Genomic DNA, 14,987 nt, shown 5'->3' on the forward strand with positions numbered 1-14,987 from the left:
GTTGTGGTATACACAGACATTTAAGTAGAGAAGGCCGAGATAGGCACCTTGTCATTTTAAAGAAACAAAGGCTACTTAGAGAGCTATAAGGATTTTAGTAGCAACTGATCACGAGGAGCAAGGAAATAACATTTGAGAAAAGTGGAAATAAAAAAAAAAAAAAAAAGAATTTTTAGTAGACATGGGGGCAACTTACTCAGTGTGAAATAAAGCCTTAATGTCAATAACAGATGATGATATCATGGTAAGGGGAGCTACTTGGCCAATCTGAAAGAGCATATTTTTGCAAACTATCAAAATATCAACTTGGAAAACAAGTGGGCATTTATAGGTTTGTCTAGCAGCTGAAAACAAAAGATAGGGAGATTATTTGGGAAGTAAAGGAAAATAATGGATCAGGTATCTCCTGAGGTGTGGCCTTCTAATATACCAGGGAGAGCAAAGAATGCACCCCCAGTGCAAGTTAAGCTTAAAAAGGGGGAAAGAACCAGTTAAAAAGTTAAAAAATATCCCTTAAAGAAGGAAGACAGAGAAGACATTAGCCAAGTAATGAAAATGTTTTTACGGACAGAGCTATGAAAAGAGTGTCAGTTTGAGTTCAATACTCCTTTTTTACCTGTTCAAAAGCCTGATGGATCATACTGAATAGTACAAGATTTAAGAGCTGTTCATAAAACAACTGAGGATTTATAGCCAGTGGTTGCCAAGCCCTGCACTTTGTTAACCTGTTTAACACCTGAATTAACCTAGTTTACTGTTTCGATCTGAAGGGTGCCTTCTTTTGCCTCCCTCTCCATGAAGCCAGCCAGAAAATGTTTGTCTTCCAATGAGAGAATCCCAAGAGTGGGCGGAAGACTCAGCTCACATAGGTGGTATTAAGAACAGCCCCAGGATATTCGGAGAGCAGCCTGCAAGAGATCTAGAGTCCTGGGAAGCTCCATCAGAGGAAGGACAGCTGCTGCAGTGTGTATGGCCTCTGGGTAACTACCTGATCCCAAGAGGCGTGTGTGGACTAGGCGGTGAGCCTCTAGAAGGCAAAAATCCTTGTGTGGCACGGTCACGCATTTCGGGGACTGTGTAATAAACATACCACTTTCTAACTTGGACTAGTTAGAGAGTCTTTGTCCTTGAGTTTTGGTTTATATGGTTCACCACGAAAAGGAAAGCAGCTCCAGTTGCCCGTAGCTGAACTGCCACGTATGATCATGATGATGATGATGACATGTCTGAACCCCATGAAGGAACCTCCAAGACATGTGCCCAAAGGAAGAAGGATAAGCAGGCTTAGAGGGGCCCTGCTTCCAGCCAGGTAGAGGCAAGGGAAAGCCATGTTTTGTGGACTGTGTTGATTCCTTGGCCTGGCACATCTGAAGCACAAGAATATAAAGCTTTGGTCGATACTGGTGCGCAATGCACATTAGTCCCATCGAGACATGCGGGGGCAGAATCTGTCTCTACTGCTGGTGTGACAGGGGGATCACAGGATTTTCCTTTAGTGGAAGCTGATGTGAGCCTGACTGGAAATGAGTGGAAGAAACACCCTATTGTGACTGACCCAGAGGCCCCACGTATTTTGGGTTGCCTCCAAAGTGGGTATTTCAAAGCTCCAAAAGGACTCAGGTGGGCATTTGGGATAGCAGCTGCAGTGACAGAGGGCGTCCAGCAATTGAACACCTTGCCTGGACTGTCCCAGAATCCATCTACAGTAGGACTTCTGAAGGGAGAAGAGACACAGGTACCAATTGCCACCTCAACAGTGCATCGCCGACAGTACAGAACAACTCGAGATGCTGTGGTTCCCATCCATAAGATGATGCGAGAGCTGGGGAGCCAAGGGGTGGTCAGCAAAACCCACTCACCCTTCAACAGCCCCATCTGGCCTGTGCCTAAATCTGAAGGAGAATGGAGATTGACAGTGGACTACTGTGCATGGAATGAAGTGACACCACGGCTGAGCACTGCTGTGCCAGACATGTTAGAGCTCCAGTACAAGCTGCATTCCAAGGCTATCGATGTTGCCAATGCCTTTTTCTCCATTCCTCTGGCAGCAGAATGCAGGCCTCAGTTTGCCTTCACGTGGAGGGCAGTGCAGTATACCTGGAACCGACTGCCCCAGGGCTGGAAGCACAGCCCCACCATCTGCCATGGACTGATCCAGACTGCACTGGAAAAGGCTGAGGCTGCAGAACACCTGCAGTATATTGATGACATCATTGTCTGGGGGAACGCAGCCGCAGAAATGTTTGAGAAAGGAGAGAAAATCATCCGCATCCTCCTGGAAGCTGGTTTTGCCATCAAAAAGAGCAAAGTTAAGGGACCAGCTTGTGAGCACTTTACTCCTGGGAGTAAAGTGGGAAGATGGACGGCATCAGATTCCTCCGGATGTCATCAACAAGATCGCAGCAATGTCTCCTCCAACCAATAAGAGGGAAACACAAGCTTTCCTAGGCTCCATTGGTTTCTGGAGAATGCATATTCCTCAGTACAGTCAGATCCTGAGCCCTCTTTACCTGGTCACCCACAAGAAGAAAGATTTCCAGTGGGGCCCTGAGCAGCAACAAGCTTTTGCCCAAATTAAGCAGGAGATCGCTCATGTAGTCGTCCTTGGCCCAGTCAGGACGGGACCAGAGGTGAGGAATGCGCTCTACTCTGCAGCCGGGAGCCATGGTTTGTCCTGGAGCCTTTGGCAGAAGGTGCCTTGGGAGACTCAATGCCCACCACTGGGATTTTGGAGTCGAAGCTACAGAGCGTCTGAAGCCAACTCCACCCCAAGAGAGAAGGAAATCTTGGCTGCCTACGAAGGAGTCCAAGCCGCCTCAGAGGTGATTGGTTCAGAAGTACAAGTCCTCCTGGCACCCTGACTACCGGTGCTGGGGTGGATGTTCAGAGGAAAGGTTCCTTCCACCCACCATGCCAGCAGTGCTACATGGAGCAAGTGGATTGCTCTCATCACGCAGCACGCTCATATTGGTAAACTGAATCGCCCTGGGATTTTGGAAGCAATTACAAATTGGCCCGAAGGTGAAAATTTTGGTGTCACAGATGAAGAAGAAGTGACAAGGGCTGAAGAAGCTGCACCATACAAGCAACTGCCAGCAGAAGAAACATGCTACGTTCTTTTCACTGACCGTTCCTGTCGCATCGTAGGATGAATTGGAAGTGGAAAGCAGCTGTATGGAGCCCCACACGACAGGTCACCGAGGCCACTGAAGGAGAAGGGAGATCAAGCCAACTTGCGGAACTCAAAGCCCTTCAACTGGTCCTGGACAATGCCGAAAGAGAGAAGTGGCCAAAGCTCTAGCTCTACACTGATTCGTGGATGGTAGCCAATGCTCTGTGGGGATGGCTGGAGAGGTGGAAAGAGGCTAACTGGCAGCGTAGAGGAAAACCAATTTGGGCTGCTGAAGAGTGGGAAGACATCGCTACCCGGGTAGGGAAGCTACCTGTGAAAGTTGGCCACGTGGATGCCCATGTTCCCAAGACTAGAACTGATGAGGAGCACCAAAACAATCAGCAGGTGGACCAGGCATGTTCCTCCTGGGAGGATTGAGTCAGACAATGGGACTCATTTCAAGAACAGCCTGATCAACACCTGGGCCAGGGAACATGGCACTGAGTGGATGTCCCGTATCCCCTATCATGCACCAGCTGCAGGCAAAGTGGAGAGCTACAATGCACTGTTCAAAACCCATGAAAGCATTGGGTGGGGGATCTTTCAAAAATTGGGAACAGCATATAGCAAAGGCCACCTGGTTAGTTAACACCCGAGGTTCCACCAACCGAGCAGGTCCTGCCCGCTCTGAGTCCCTGAATGTAGGAGACAAAGTCCCAGTGGTACATGTCAGAGGTTTGTTAGGGAAGACAGCGTGGATCAATTCTGCCTCGAGTACAGACAAACTCATTCATGGCGTTGTCTTTGCTCAGGGACCAGATTGCACGTGGTGGATAATGCAGAGAGATGGAACAACACGATGTGTACCTCAGGGAGATCTGATTGTGGGGTGAGACTCAGATGCAAATATCACTGTTTGCAGGATGTTACTGCCACTGTCTGTACATGAAACCACACAGACATGAGATAGAAGGAAATGTGTTAGTGTTGAAGCTGTGAGCAGGTGAAAGATGGAGTTGGAGTGAGTAAAAAGAAAGTGGGGAATCCTGCAGCTCCGAAGTCTGGGGTCTGGATGCAGTGGTCTGGTGTGGGGACGTGACGGGGGCATGATGGGTGTTGCTTGTAATTTTTTGAGTGGGACAGATGGAAGTTTTTACGTGAATAAAATGCATGATGTTTGGTAGTAAGTTGAGGATATAAGTTGACGGGGATAAGGGGTGGAATGCCCTAGGGTGACGTTATGATGCTTGTATCCCCAGTCGTGTGTTCTCTTTATGCTGGATGTTATATTCTGTGCCTTCAAGACTGGCTGTGAGAGCGAAGGCGGGGAGAAGAAGAAGCACGGAGTTTTGTTATCAGCCTGCACTCACTGCTCCACATTCTGCTGGAACACAGAACTGTTGTGTTGTCTGGGCACGGATGGGGCAGAACAGGGCCCTCCTTTGCTTTTTAGTCAGTTTAGCTAGCTGAGGCAGAGAAGTTTTCCCTGGACTGTTTTTTTCCTTTCCTTTTTCTTGGAAATGTTTGAACCTGCTCCGGACTGGGACCCGGGGAAACACCGAGAGCTCGCACTTTGTGGCCTACTCAGGCCAGCAGCCTTTCCCAGGGCCAGAGGGACTGAGAACAGAGCAACCACCCACCGGAGAGATTTTCTGAATTTGTCATCCCATCAGAGCGGCAAATGAGTTTTGTCATCTGGTATTGTTCACTTTTTGTGCTGGGGAGTGCTTTGCCTCTTGAAATAAACAGGGTTTTTTCCACTTCTCTCCAGGAGATTTTTTTCACGAACCACTTGGAGGGAGGGGCGGTGTGGGTTGGTTTTCTGAGGGGACCCCTTTTGGAGGTTTTCTCCCAAATCTGCCCTAAACCAGGAGACACTCGGTCAGATCCAGCAGTGGTCCTGTTCAGCCTGAGCTCAGCAGACTGATTGGACAGGAGCCACTGGTGCATGACCCCTCAGTGAACCTCATGTCCCTCAGTGACCCAGGTCCCCTCAGCAGCGCTTGGGACACCCACCTTTCACTCAGCGACCCTCACAGCCTGTCAGCGAACCGTGGGGCAGCAGCCACCCACCCCCTCAGTGACTCAGCCCCAGGAGAGTGGGTCATGCTGGCCAGGGGCCTGCAGCAGGCAGAAAGCCACTGGGGCGGGAAAAAGGCTCTGCTCTGCTCACAGCGTGGGCTGAGGGCCGGCAGAGCTCCATTTCCCCCTTGAGATGTCAGAGACAGGGCCTTTCACCCTCCTGATAGGGCTGCCCCTCTCTGCAGGCAGCCAAAGCAGCACGAGGGCAAAAGGCCAACGACAGCAAAGCAAAGACCCAGCCCTGCACACAGGGAGGCGGCCCAAAGCAAAGCCAGCCTGGCACCCTGAAGGTGCCCGCTGCACTCTCGTGTGTCCCTGCCCTGGGAATGCCAGCAATGCCCTTTGCCCAGAGGGCCTTTCTGTGGCCCCTCTTGGGCTCAAAGCTGCTGCTCTTCTCGCTCAATAATGTCTAAACCCACAGAGCCTGGCATCCCCCACGGCAACAGCAACAAGACTCAGCAAGCAGGCAGTCAAGCTCGGTGCCTAAGGCTGAGGGGCCAGGGACTCCAGTCTCAGCACAGCGAGGGCACACGCCCAGCCCCACAACTCCTGGCCTCACAGCCCTGAAAGGCCGGCACCAGGGTTCCACGCCTGATTCCAGGGGGTCCCTCCAACCGCCCACTGAGGAAGCGCCAGAGCAGCCGGGTGCCAGGAACAAGGCGGCTGCCTGGGGGCTGCTTGTGGCCTCTGACACCCAATTGCTCAGGGCTGCCCACTGCCCCAGCCCCTCCGGGTCTCCCCCAGCCCGGCCAACCTGCCCGGCAGCAGCGCCGCAGCCCCACAGCAGCTCCAGGGGAGCCCCATCAAGAGGCACCTCAGAGCCCTCAGCAATCCAGCCAGCAACACACGGGCAGGAGGACACGGATGGCGCTTCCTGCCTGGGACAGGCCTTGTGGCCATCTCCAGGCACCGCTCTCGCAGGGATCCCCGCGGCTCCGGCCCTGCCCACCCGCTCTGTGGGCAGCACAAAGGCTTCAGCAGAACCCCCAAAGGCCAGGGGGCTTCTGGCCATTTTCCCTGTAACACTGCACGACTGGGAAGCTTGCTGAGCACAAGCACCCTTTTCCCCCTCCTCCCCTATGTCCTGCAGATCCAGGGTAGCAAAAGAAAGATCCTGGGAGTCTGTATTTTATAACATATACTATATTTATATACTAAACAAAAATGAAAATACGAAACTAAAAACCTTGAAGAAAAATAAAATAGCTGCTGGCTCAAGTGGCCCCAGCAGGCAAAGCCTTCCAGATCAGGTCTCCACAGGGATCCAGCAGCACAGGAAGGTAGGGCTGCATAGACGAGGCCATCTCTTCCATGCGCTGCGGAATTGATCTCGTAGCCTGCGGAATGTGGAGTAGGGAGCTCTCTGCATTGCCCGGATCACGAACCCTGTTTCAATTGCCATGTTTCTGATGGCAGGACTGCTGTCATTTGTCACTTCTTCAAGGGCTGCAAGAGAGACGAACAGAGCCACGGTCAGATCCCGACTCAGCGGGGAGCCGAGGAGAGCCCCCTGCCAGGGCCATTCCAGCCGGCTCTTTTCATGGGAAGGAAGAGTGACCATAGGGATCAGGCCGAAGCTGCGGGCCACAAATCCCCCATGTCTCCCTGAAATCTCTGTGTGCTCTGCCCAGGCCAGCCCTGCTCCACACAGGGAGCAGAGCCCTCTGCAGCCAGGGCAGGGATGGCAGCTGCCCCCGCCAGCCCCCGCTGTCAGCCCGCTGTCCTCACTCACCATTGCAGATCAGCTGGAGCTCTCCCTGCTGCCCCCTCAAGCTCCGCCCGGCCATCCCTGTGAACACAGAGCCTGTCACGGCCCAGCGGCACAGCTCCCTGCCAGCGGCGCTGCCAGCCCTGTGGCCACACGGCCTCGTGGCCCGGCAGGGCTCAGCCCGGGCCCTTGCCGCACGCTGCCGCCCAAGGGCACGGCTGCCGGAGGGCGGCAGCAGCGCCCAGGCCAGGCGGGGCTCCACGGCGCCGGGCCCGGATGGCGCTGCCGGGGCAGCAGGCGGGGCTGGGGCCGAGCTGCGGCGGGGCGGGGAGGGAGCCCGGGCTCCTGGCTCACCCATGAACCTGACGGCCGCCTCTCGCAGGGGCTCCTGTGGGCTCTGCAGGTAGGGCAGGGCCCGGCGCAGGTGCTCGGCCGCTCGGCTCCTGTCCTCTGCCAGCTGGAGAGAGCGGCAGCAGGGAAGGGTTGGCGCGGGCTCAGCCCCTGGCCCGGGCGCTCCCTGCGCCCAGCCCCGGCCTCCCCTGCCCGCACAGCCCTGAGGCCCGGCCAGCAGCCGCTGGCGCCGGGCTCTGGAGGGGGCAGAGGGCCGGCTGCTGCCCGGGGAGCCGCGGTGCCGCCCCGCAGCCCCGCCGGGCCGGGGCTCCATCGGCACCCGGCTGGGACCCACGGGAGCCTGGAGAAGAGCCCGCGCGGCCTCTGGCTGCAGCAGCGGGCAGGGGCACAGCTGCCAGCCCACACACTGAGCACCGCGCCCAGGGGGCTGCTCCAGGCTGAGCCTGGGGCTTCCAGGCCGTCCTTACCAGGCCCTCGCCGAACCTCCATGTCTGATCCACCTGCAGCATTTGTTCGATGTCCCTCCTCTTCAGGAATCTGGCTGAAGAATACAGCGTTTCCCGAGAGGCCTGGAGAGCAGCAGAGACACGGAGATGGCCCCACAGCCCAGGGAACAGGAGCATCCAGTGCCAAGGCCTGGAGGAGGCTGCAGCCCACCAGGCACCAGGGCAGGAGGCAGCCCAGCCCCCTCCCAGAGGGACAGCAGCAGCCCAGGAGTCCTCACCTCTGCCACATGCTGATTCTCATCATGGCAGTGGAAGGAGAGTGGCAGCAGGCTCTGGCGCACAGGTGACTTCAGGGCCTTTCTTCCCTCTTCCATTAATAACTCCAGCATGTTTTGAAAGACAGACATGGAGCACAGCTGCACCAGGCTATCATCCTGTAGGAAGGAAGGACAAAAGACCTCAGCATCACCTGATTCTGGCCCACATTGGTGCAGACCTGCATCTCCACAGGGCACAATGTGTCCAGGCAGCATCCAGAGGCCGTGGCTGGGGGCACAGAGCCTTACGTTGTCAAAGAGGGGCAGGAGCGCCTCAGCCAGCTGCAGGGCCATGGGGCTCGGTATTGGGGCACGATTATGGAGGAATAAATATCTGAGTAGAACAGTGGTCATCCAGACCACGTCGCTATCATTTTCCTCCAGCAGCTCCACAAGATTTTCAGTCAGGCTCCACATTCCTTTGGCCTGTGTGGAACACAAGTCTGTGAAACACCACCCTGCGGCAAAGGCCTGTCCCGAAGCACTCGGGCAGCTGAAGTGGGAGGCAGGAGAGCTGGGAGCAGCTGCCACAGCACGGGAAGCCCAGCCAAGCCCGAGCAACTGCATTCCTCAGCCCCACGCTGCCTGCACGGTTTCAGCCGCTGCCCCCTTCTCACCATCGAGGGATCCTTGCTGAGCACCGTGAGACCTCTGAGTGCCAGGCGACGCCTCTCCCTGCACTCGCGCTGTAGGTTCTTTGACATGATCTCCAGAACATCGTCACTGCATTCACTCAAGTCCAGGCACTCGAGGACCTGAAAGGCACAGGGCAGTGACAGGGGACCCGGCCGGCAGGAGCCCAGAACCGCACAGGGCTGGGCCCAGGCAGCAGCACAGGGCGTGGGCACCGTCCCAAGCAGCTGCAGCTACGAGAGGGCAGAGAGCTGGGAGGCAGCTCAGCGAGGCAGCGCTGGCCAACAGGCTCACCTCCACCAGGAAGGCCAGGGCAGGCAGATCCCAGTATGGCATCTCTTTGCTGAGCAGCCTGAGCAGGTAGAATGCAATCCCGGGACAAAAGTCTATGGATGATTGGCGCAATTCTCTGACAAGAGGAAAAAGGAAACAAGACCTGAGCCAGTGGGGCAAACCTCCTCCAGGGGTAACTCACAGAGTTCTCATCTTCCCCACCACCCTTCCAGCAAGAAGACCTGGCCCATTTAGGAGTTGGTTGCTCTTGGGCACCCTCCTCTCCCAGCCTTTTCCAGTCTGCTTGGCCGTCACTCGGTGACGAGGCCCTCTGGCCCACGACCACGGGGACTGTGTGGGGCACCCCAGGCACAGAGCACAAATGTCAGAGGCAGCGGGGAGAAGGGGATCTCACCTGGCCAGCAGACCCACGGCATAGTGGTGGGTGTCAGCACAGAGCAGCGTGTCCCAGCCACGCTTGCATTCCATTGACATCACCACATGCTCACACTGGAGAAAGCAAAGCAGGGACCTCAGGGTCCTCACTGCAAACCTGAGTGCAGAGCAAAGCCCAGGTCACACTGGGAGCAGTGGCTCCTGCCCTGGCAATGTGGCAGGGACAGAAGGACTGGGATGGAGCACCTGTTGGGGCTGGTGGCAAGGCCGTGTTGCTCCCGGCATCCCTTCCAGAAGGTAAGGACCTTCTTTGGCATCTTTTTAGTGCTGAAGAAGACTTGGAAAAGCAGACGCACAAATAGGCGGGGGAAATGCAGCTTCACATTGTGTGGGACACAGGGCTCCTGGAGGATCTTCCACATCACCACCGTTGCCTGCAAAGAACAAAGCCCCCCGAGACAGCGCTCAGTGCCGAGGTGTCCGTGTGACAGGGCCCGAGCGTGGCAGGGAGAGGTCCAGAGAGACACAGGGGGAGCAGCGGGACCGGTGGCCCTGCAGCTGCCCCTAGGCCAGGTTTCAGGGCAGCGCCTGAGGCAGGCAGATGCAGTGGGGGAAGGAGGAAGGAGAGCTGCTGGAGAGGCAGCCTTGGGGCCAGCAAAGGCCACTGGCAGAAACTCACAGCCAGGGCAAAGACACCCGTTTTGTCCCCATCGGAGGTGCATGTGCTGTACTCTGGCCAGCTCCCCAGCACATCCAGGAGAATCAGCTGCACCACCTTCGCAGTCCTGGGTGAGCACATGATGGTCTTCCACATGGCCATGGCAGCTCTGTGGGGTTAGAGCTCTGTCTCAGGGGGTCTCAGGCACAGCACCCTGGCCTGGGCATGGCCCCTGAGGGGCAGCAAGGGAGCATGGCAGCAGGCCTGGGGGGCCTGACATGCCAGGGCTGGGAAAGGGAGCAGCCAGAGCGCCCTGGAACTCTCTGTTGGTCAGACACCTGGGAAAGGCTGTACAGGGCGATGGGCTGGGGGGAGCCCTGAGCCCCCTGGGCAGGTGGGCCCCATACCTGTCACAGGATGGGGCCACACGCAGGAGTGTCATTGCTACATCATCTGGCTGTGCTTCGGTGAGATGCAGCAGGGTGTTATCCAGCCTGTGCTCAGCAGAATCATTGGCCGTGAGCCACTGGTGGATGTATCTCACCATGGCAGGCACCTGGAGAAGGCACAGGGCAATTTGGAAGGCTGCCAGAAGTGAGCAACGTTCCCAGTGTCCCCAGAGAAGTGCTTCCCTTCCCACCTCACTGCGATGGCCTCAAAGGCTCACAGGGACCAACACTAGTGGCTTGGGAAGCCATGTGACTCATGAGGGAATTGAAGCCTGGCCACAGGCTGCTTACTTGCTCTGCTCTGAAAACACCCCTCTCCACAAGCAAATCCAGCAGGGCAGCACTGGTCTCATGTTTGAGGACCTCTGAGTATGCTTTGAGCCCAGCGCCCCTGGAGAGGGTCCCTTCCTGCCGAATGCTCCTGATGAATTTGCAAACGAGCTGTAGGAGAAGGGCAAGAAGCCAGGGATGTTGCATGGAGTGCTCCACACACGGTGCTGGGCTGAGCAGTGACAGCAGGCCCAGCCCAGGTGGGGATGGCTGCAGGTACCTGCGCTGCTCTGCGGAAGCGGCCTCGGGTGGATTCCTGCTCTTGTTTGTGGTCCAGGGCTGCACCTGGCAAGGAGTGAGCACAGCCAGAGCTGAGGGGCTGCGGGAGAGGCCGGAGAACACAGCCCAGCCCTGCTCTCCCCAGGCAGGGACAGCCCCGGGATGCCCCAGGGGGATGGAGCAAGGCCCTTCTTCCTTCGTCTCCATGGGCACGTCCCCAGGGGATGGGATGGGATGGGATGGGATGGGATGGGATGGGATGGGATGGGATGGGATGGGATGGGATGGGATGGGATGGGATGAAATGCAACGGGGGAGGATGCAATGGGATGCAATTGGATATGATGGGATGGGACAAAGCTCGTTGCAGGCTCCAGCCCTGGGGCCCAGCTCTGCCACTCACCCTCCTGCGGTGGATGGAACGGCACCACCTTTTCGGTCTCCTGTGCTGGGGCAGCTCCAGGGCCTTCTTTCTCCGCCTCCCCCCAGGCCAGATTGGGCACTCTCGGGAGTCTCTTCTCCATGTCAGTCACTGGATTTTTGGGAAAATGCAGGAGACATGCCTCAGAAAATCTCCAAGTCAGCAAGTCCTGCAGTTGTGCCTGGCAGGCACCTTCCAGAGAGAAGCCTCAGGAAAGCAAGCCCTGCCCTCTGGTCTCAAGGGCTCCTGCCACAAGGACAGGAGACTCCTGTCAGGGATTGTGGTCTGGCCTCGAGGGCACTGGCGGCAGGGCTGGGAGATGCCTCAGAAAAGCTCCAGGGCACCAAGTCCCACACTCTGCCCTCAAGGGCACCTGCAGAACAGAAGCCTCGGGAAGGCCACGGGTCACCAAGTGCTGTGCTGTGGCCTCGAGGTCAGCTGCAGGAACAACGCCTCAGAAAAGCTGCGGGTCGGACACGAACAAGTGAGCTGTGAGGGGACTCCTCACGGCACTGCTCTGTCCCGTCCTGTCCCGTCGCCTGCTCTGAGCACTGTGGCGTGCTCTTGGCACCACCAGCTGCTGTGTCACCACGTGTCACAAAGGGCCCTTGGACACCCGATTCCATTGCAATTCCACGGTGACCGTGCGGCACCATGTCACAAAGGGCCCTTGGAAACACTCTCACCTGCCCTGGGGCTCATCCCTTAACTCTTTTTCCCATTGGACAGTGTGTACCCTAAGCACTCCCATCCCTTCCCAGTTCTATACCCTGGCCCATCCTACCCCAGTTGCTCTTGGAGCTGTCTCCCTGCTCCTGTTCCTGCTTCCTTCCTCCTTCCACCTGTCCTCAATAAACCCACGAGGATTTCAGCAGCACGAGAGTCCTCCTGTCTTTTGCTGGGGCTACATTTCTCTATCTGGGCACCTGTTGATCAGGCAGCAGCGGGTCACCCTGCAGGACGCGGTCCGGGGCAGCCCGCACAGGATCTTTAGGAACGGCTCAGAGCATCAGCAAAGCCTGCCCTGCTCTGCGGGCTCAGGGCAGCACAAGGAGCCCCCAGGGCTGCCGACGCAGCCGCGCCGGGAAGGACACGGGGCCTTCCACGGAAGCTGCCACGGCCTCCTTGGGACAAGTCCCAGCTGGTGGCCGTCCTAAACCCGCGGCTGTGACAGGGACAAGGAACGTGTGGGCCAGGGCACGAACGCTGCTCTGAGCCCTGGGGCCCGGGGAGCGCTGCCATCAGCAGGTGTGGCAGAGTCCCCGCCCAAGCAGCCCTGCCACCCCCCGAGCCCTGGCAGCGCTGGTGCCCGTCTCCTGCCCCAGAGACCGGTGCCCCTGGGGGGCTTCTGTGCCACAGGGAGCCAAAGCCCACGTGCATCGGGGGCTGTTGGCAGGAGCAACTGGAGCAACTTCTGGCAACATGTGGTATTTGTCAGGAGCTCTTACTCCATGCTGGAATTATTTTCTCATTGAAGTCATTTCCTGCAGCACAAAAACTTCTTTACCATGAAGACAAAAAAGAATCTGGCATTAAAGAATCCTCAATTAAGGAATGCTTTAGTTTCCATTGCTCAACTCAAGTAGTTCCAATAAGTTGCAAACTTCCCAAATTAATTGGAATTGCCTAAGAATGTTTTGAGAAATTACACTCACTTTTAAAATTTCTAAGGTTTATTAAACCTGAACAAAAATACAACAAACAACTGAATAAGGAAAGGGCTCGGAGTCTCCATGACCAGTACTCATCTGCAAAATGGATACTCTGCCTTTTATACCCTTAGCCCTTCCCAAAATTTTGTCAGTCAACTCTTTCTCTGCTGTCCATCAGTGAGATTACTTTTTTACATCTTGATTGGAGGTCAGGTCTTGCCATGCCACACCTCCTAGTAACAAGCTCTCCCTCCTCTAAGAGCCCCGACCAGTGACACCAATTCAGGAGGGAAGGGAAAGAGGACTATGGGGAGAACATGGAAAAATAACAGAACTCTACAAACTTCTCTCCACGTGCACATAATATTCATCTCTGAATTGTGAGAGCCAACTCTTGCCTTAGTCATTTTTAACAAATGAAAGATTTTCAAGTTTGCTTCCCTTCTCAAAGCAGCAACTCATTTGCCTTAACATCAGCCATTGAGAGTCACTTTAGAAAACATAACACGGAGGCAAAAAAAAAAATAAAAGCCATCCATTGGTTTGCAAATCTGAGTCTGGCTCTCAGCGGCCACGGGATGGAGGTTCGCCGACGAGCTGTCCCGCCTGTGGCCGAAGGGCAGACACGCGAGTGGCCGTCCCCAATTCTCTGCCGAGACTGTTGCGGGTGGCGGTGATTGCTGTGGCGTGGGCAGCACAGCAAAGGCACAGGGCACGAGGAAAGAGAGGCAGAGGAATAAGGGAAGGACACTTGTCTGAATCTCCAAGGATTTAATTCCCAAAGGGGGGCAGAGCAAGTGCCAAATCTGAAGATGAAAGGACTCCTTTTAAAGGGTAGAGGGAACACGGGGAGTACACAACCTTTGACCAAGAGGAGGGCACTAGGGGAGGGGTGCAGGGTAAGAGCTCCCCAGCAGAAGCCAACACGGGGAGGGAGCAAACCTTACAATCCAATTGTGCTTCGAGAAAGGGATGAATGACAGGGAACACTCCAGAACCAAAGGAGTGTGCTATCTTTGACAGACAGGGGTAAGACAAGGGAACAAGGGAGGCATACAGGGAGACTGACAAGTAGATTGACATACATTTTGGGGGGGAAAACTGGTAAACAACTCAGGACTGAACCATTAGGGAGGCCAAACTGGGTACATAGAACCAACCATTACAAACTTAGAACAAGGAATATGTAAATATACTACAGAAGAACAAACTGTGAAATAACAGACTACCACACACCTGGAAATTTGATCTCATGTGCCGGCAGTATGCCGGCGGAGGAGAAAGAGAAGCGGAGGGGGGAAGGTGCCCAGCCGTGGGAGTTCTGGGCAGGCAAGACTTCAGTCGTCCTGGGAGCCCGAGACCTTCAACCCCTTCTTGGATAGAGAAAACTTGGTGAATCATTAATCCTCCTTGCTTGGAAAGAGAAGAGACACTGCCTGGGATCTGAGATGTTAGAAGAAGAAATCCTAGGTGGGAGGAGATGATGGAGCGGCCTTGGTTGGACTTTTCTTGTATAGCCATAGACGGAAGCAATTCCTCCTGCAACACAGACTGCATTTTAGGGGGATGTAATGGCTTGAGCCAAGGGAGTGACCGGCTGCAGTGACTGCCAGGGCTGGAGTGTGAGTGACCTGCTGCAGTGATGCCAAGGGAGTGGCAGGAGTGGAGAGGAAGATGAGGAGGGTGTGGTGCTGCCCTCAGTCTTCAGGGAAGAAGAAGATCTCTGTTCTCAAGACCCTTGTCCCCAGGGGAGGAGAAAATGGGGGGCACTGTTGTCCCAAAAAGAGAAACTGTTGTTCTTTGCTCCTTGGCAAATCGTCCCTAAAAGGAACCCTATGAGCAGTCTCGATCCATCATGCACGGTGCTGAGAGCACTGGACATGGAAGGAGGATGTCACGATGGCAGGTTTTCTCCAGGTGGTGCCGTGTGTGACGCGGAA

The 14,987-nt window shown here is 55.7% G+C and overlaps 1 protein-coding gene across 2 annotated transcripts; it reads right to left on the minus strand.

Annotated features, from left to right (window-relative positions):
* Nucleotides 1–6,349: 6,349 nt before the first annotated feature.
* Nucleotides 6,350–12,273, minus strand: LOC128790421 (uncharacterized). 2 transcript variants are annotated; one of them, XM_053947103.1, is made up of 16 exons: nucleotides 12,180–12,273; nucleotides 11,378–11,506; nucleotides 10,976–11,040; nucleotides 10,717–10,866; nucleotides 10,384–10,532; nucleotides 9,998–10,145; nucleotides 9,565–9,752; nucleotides 9,338–9,475; nucleotides 8,944–9,058; nucleotides 8,634–8,771; nucleotides 8,266–8,442; nucleotides 7,978–8,133; nucleotides 7,721–7,822; nucleotides 7,257–7,359; nucleotides 6,927–6,983; nucleotides 6,350–6,640 (listed from the first exon to the last, which is right to left on the minus strand). In XM_053947103.1, the coding sequence occupies exons 2-16, from the start codon at nucleotides 11,496–11,498 to the stop codon at nucleotides 6,441–6,443; spliced, it is 2,007 nt and encodes a 668-aa protein (XP_053803078.1). In that variant the 5' UTR covers nucleotides 11,499–11,506; nucleotides 12,180–12,273; the 3' UTR covers nucleotides 6,350–6,440. The 2 variants fall into 2 exon arrangements, with proteins under 2 accessions (XP_053803078.1, XP_053803077.1); XM_053947102.1 differs by lacking the exon at nucleotides 12,180–12,273 and adding an exon at nucleotides 11,769–11,979 and having other exon boundaries at nucleotides 6,351–6,640.
* Nucleotides 12,274–14,987: the final 2,714 nt, after the last annotated feature.

The sequence above is a fragment of the Vidua chalybeata genome, chromosome 7, assembly GCF_026979565.1.
Source record: "Vidua chalybeata isolate OUT-0048 chromosome 7, bVidCha1 merged haplotype, whole genome shotgun sequence".
In the NCBI taxonomy this organism is placed as follows: Eukaryota; Metazoa; Chordata; class Aves; order Passeriformes; family Viduidae; genus Vidua; species Vidua chalybeata.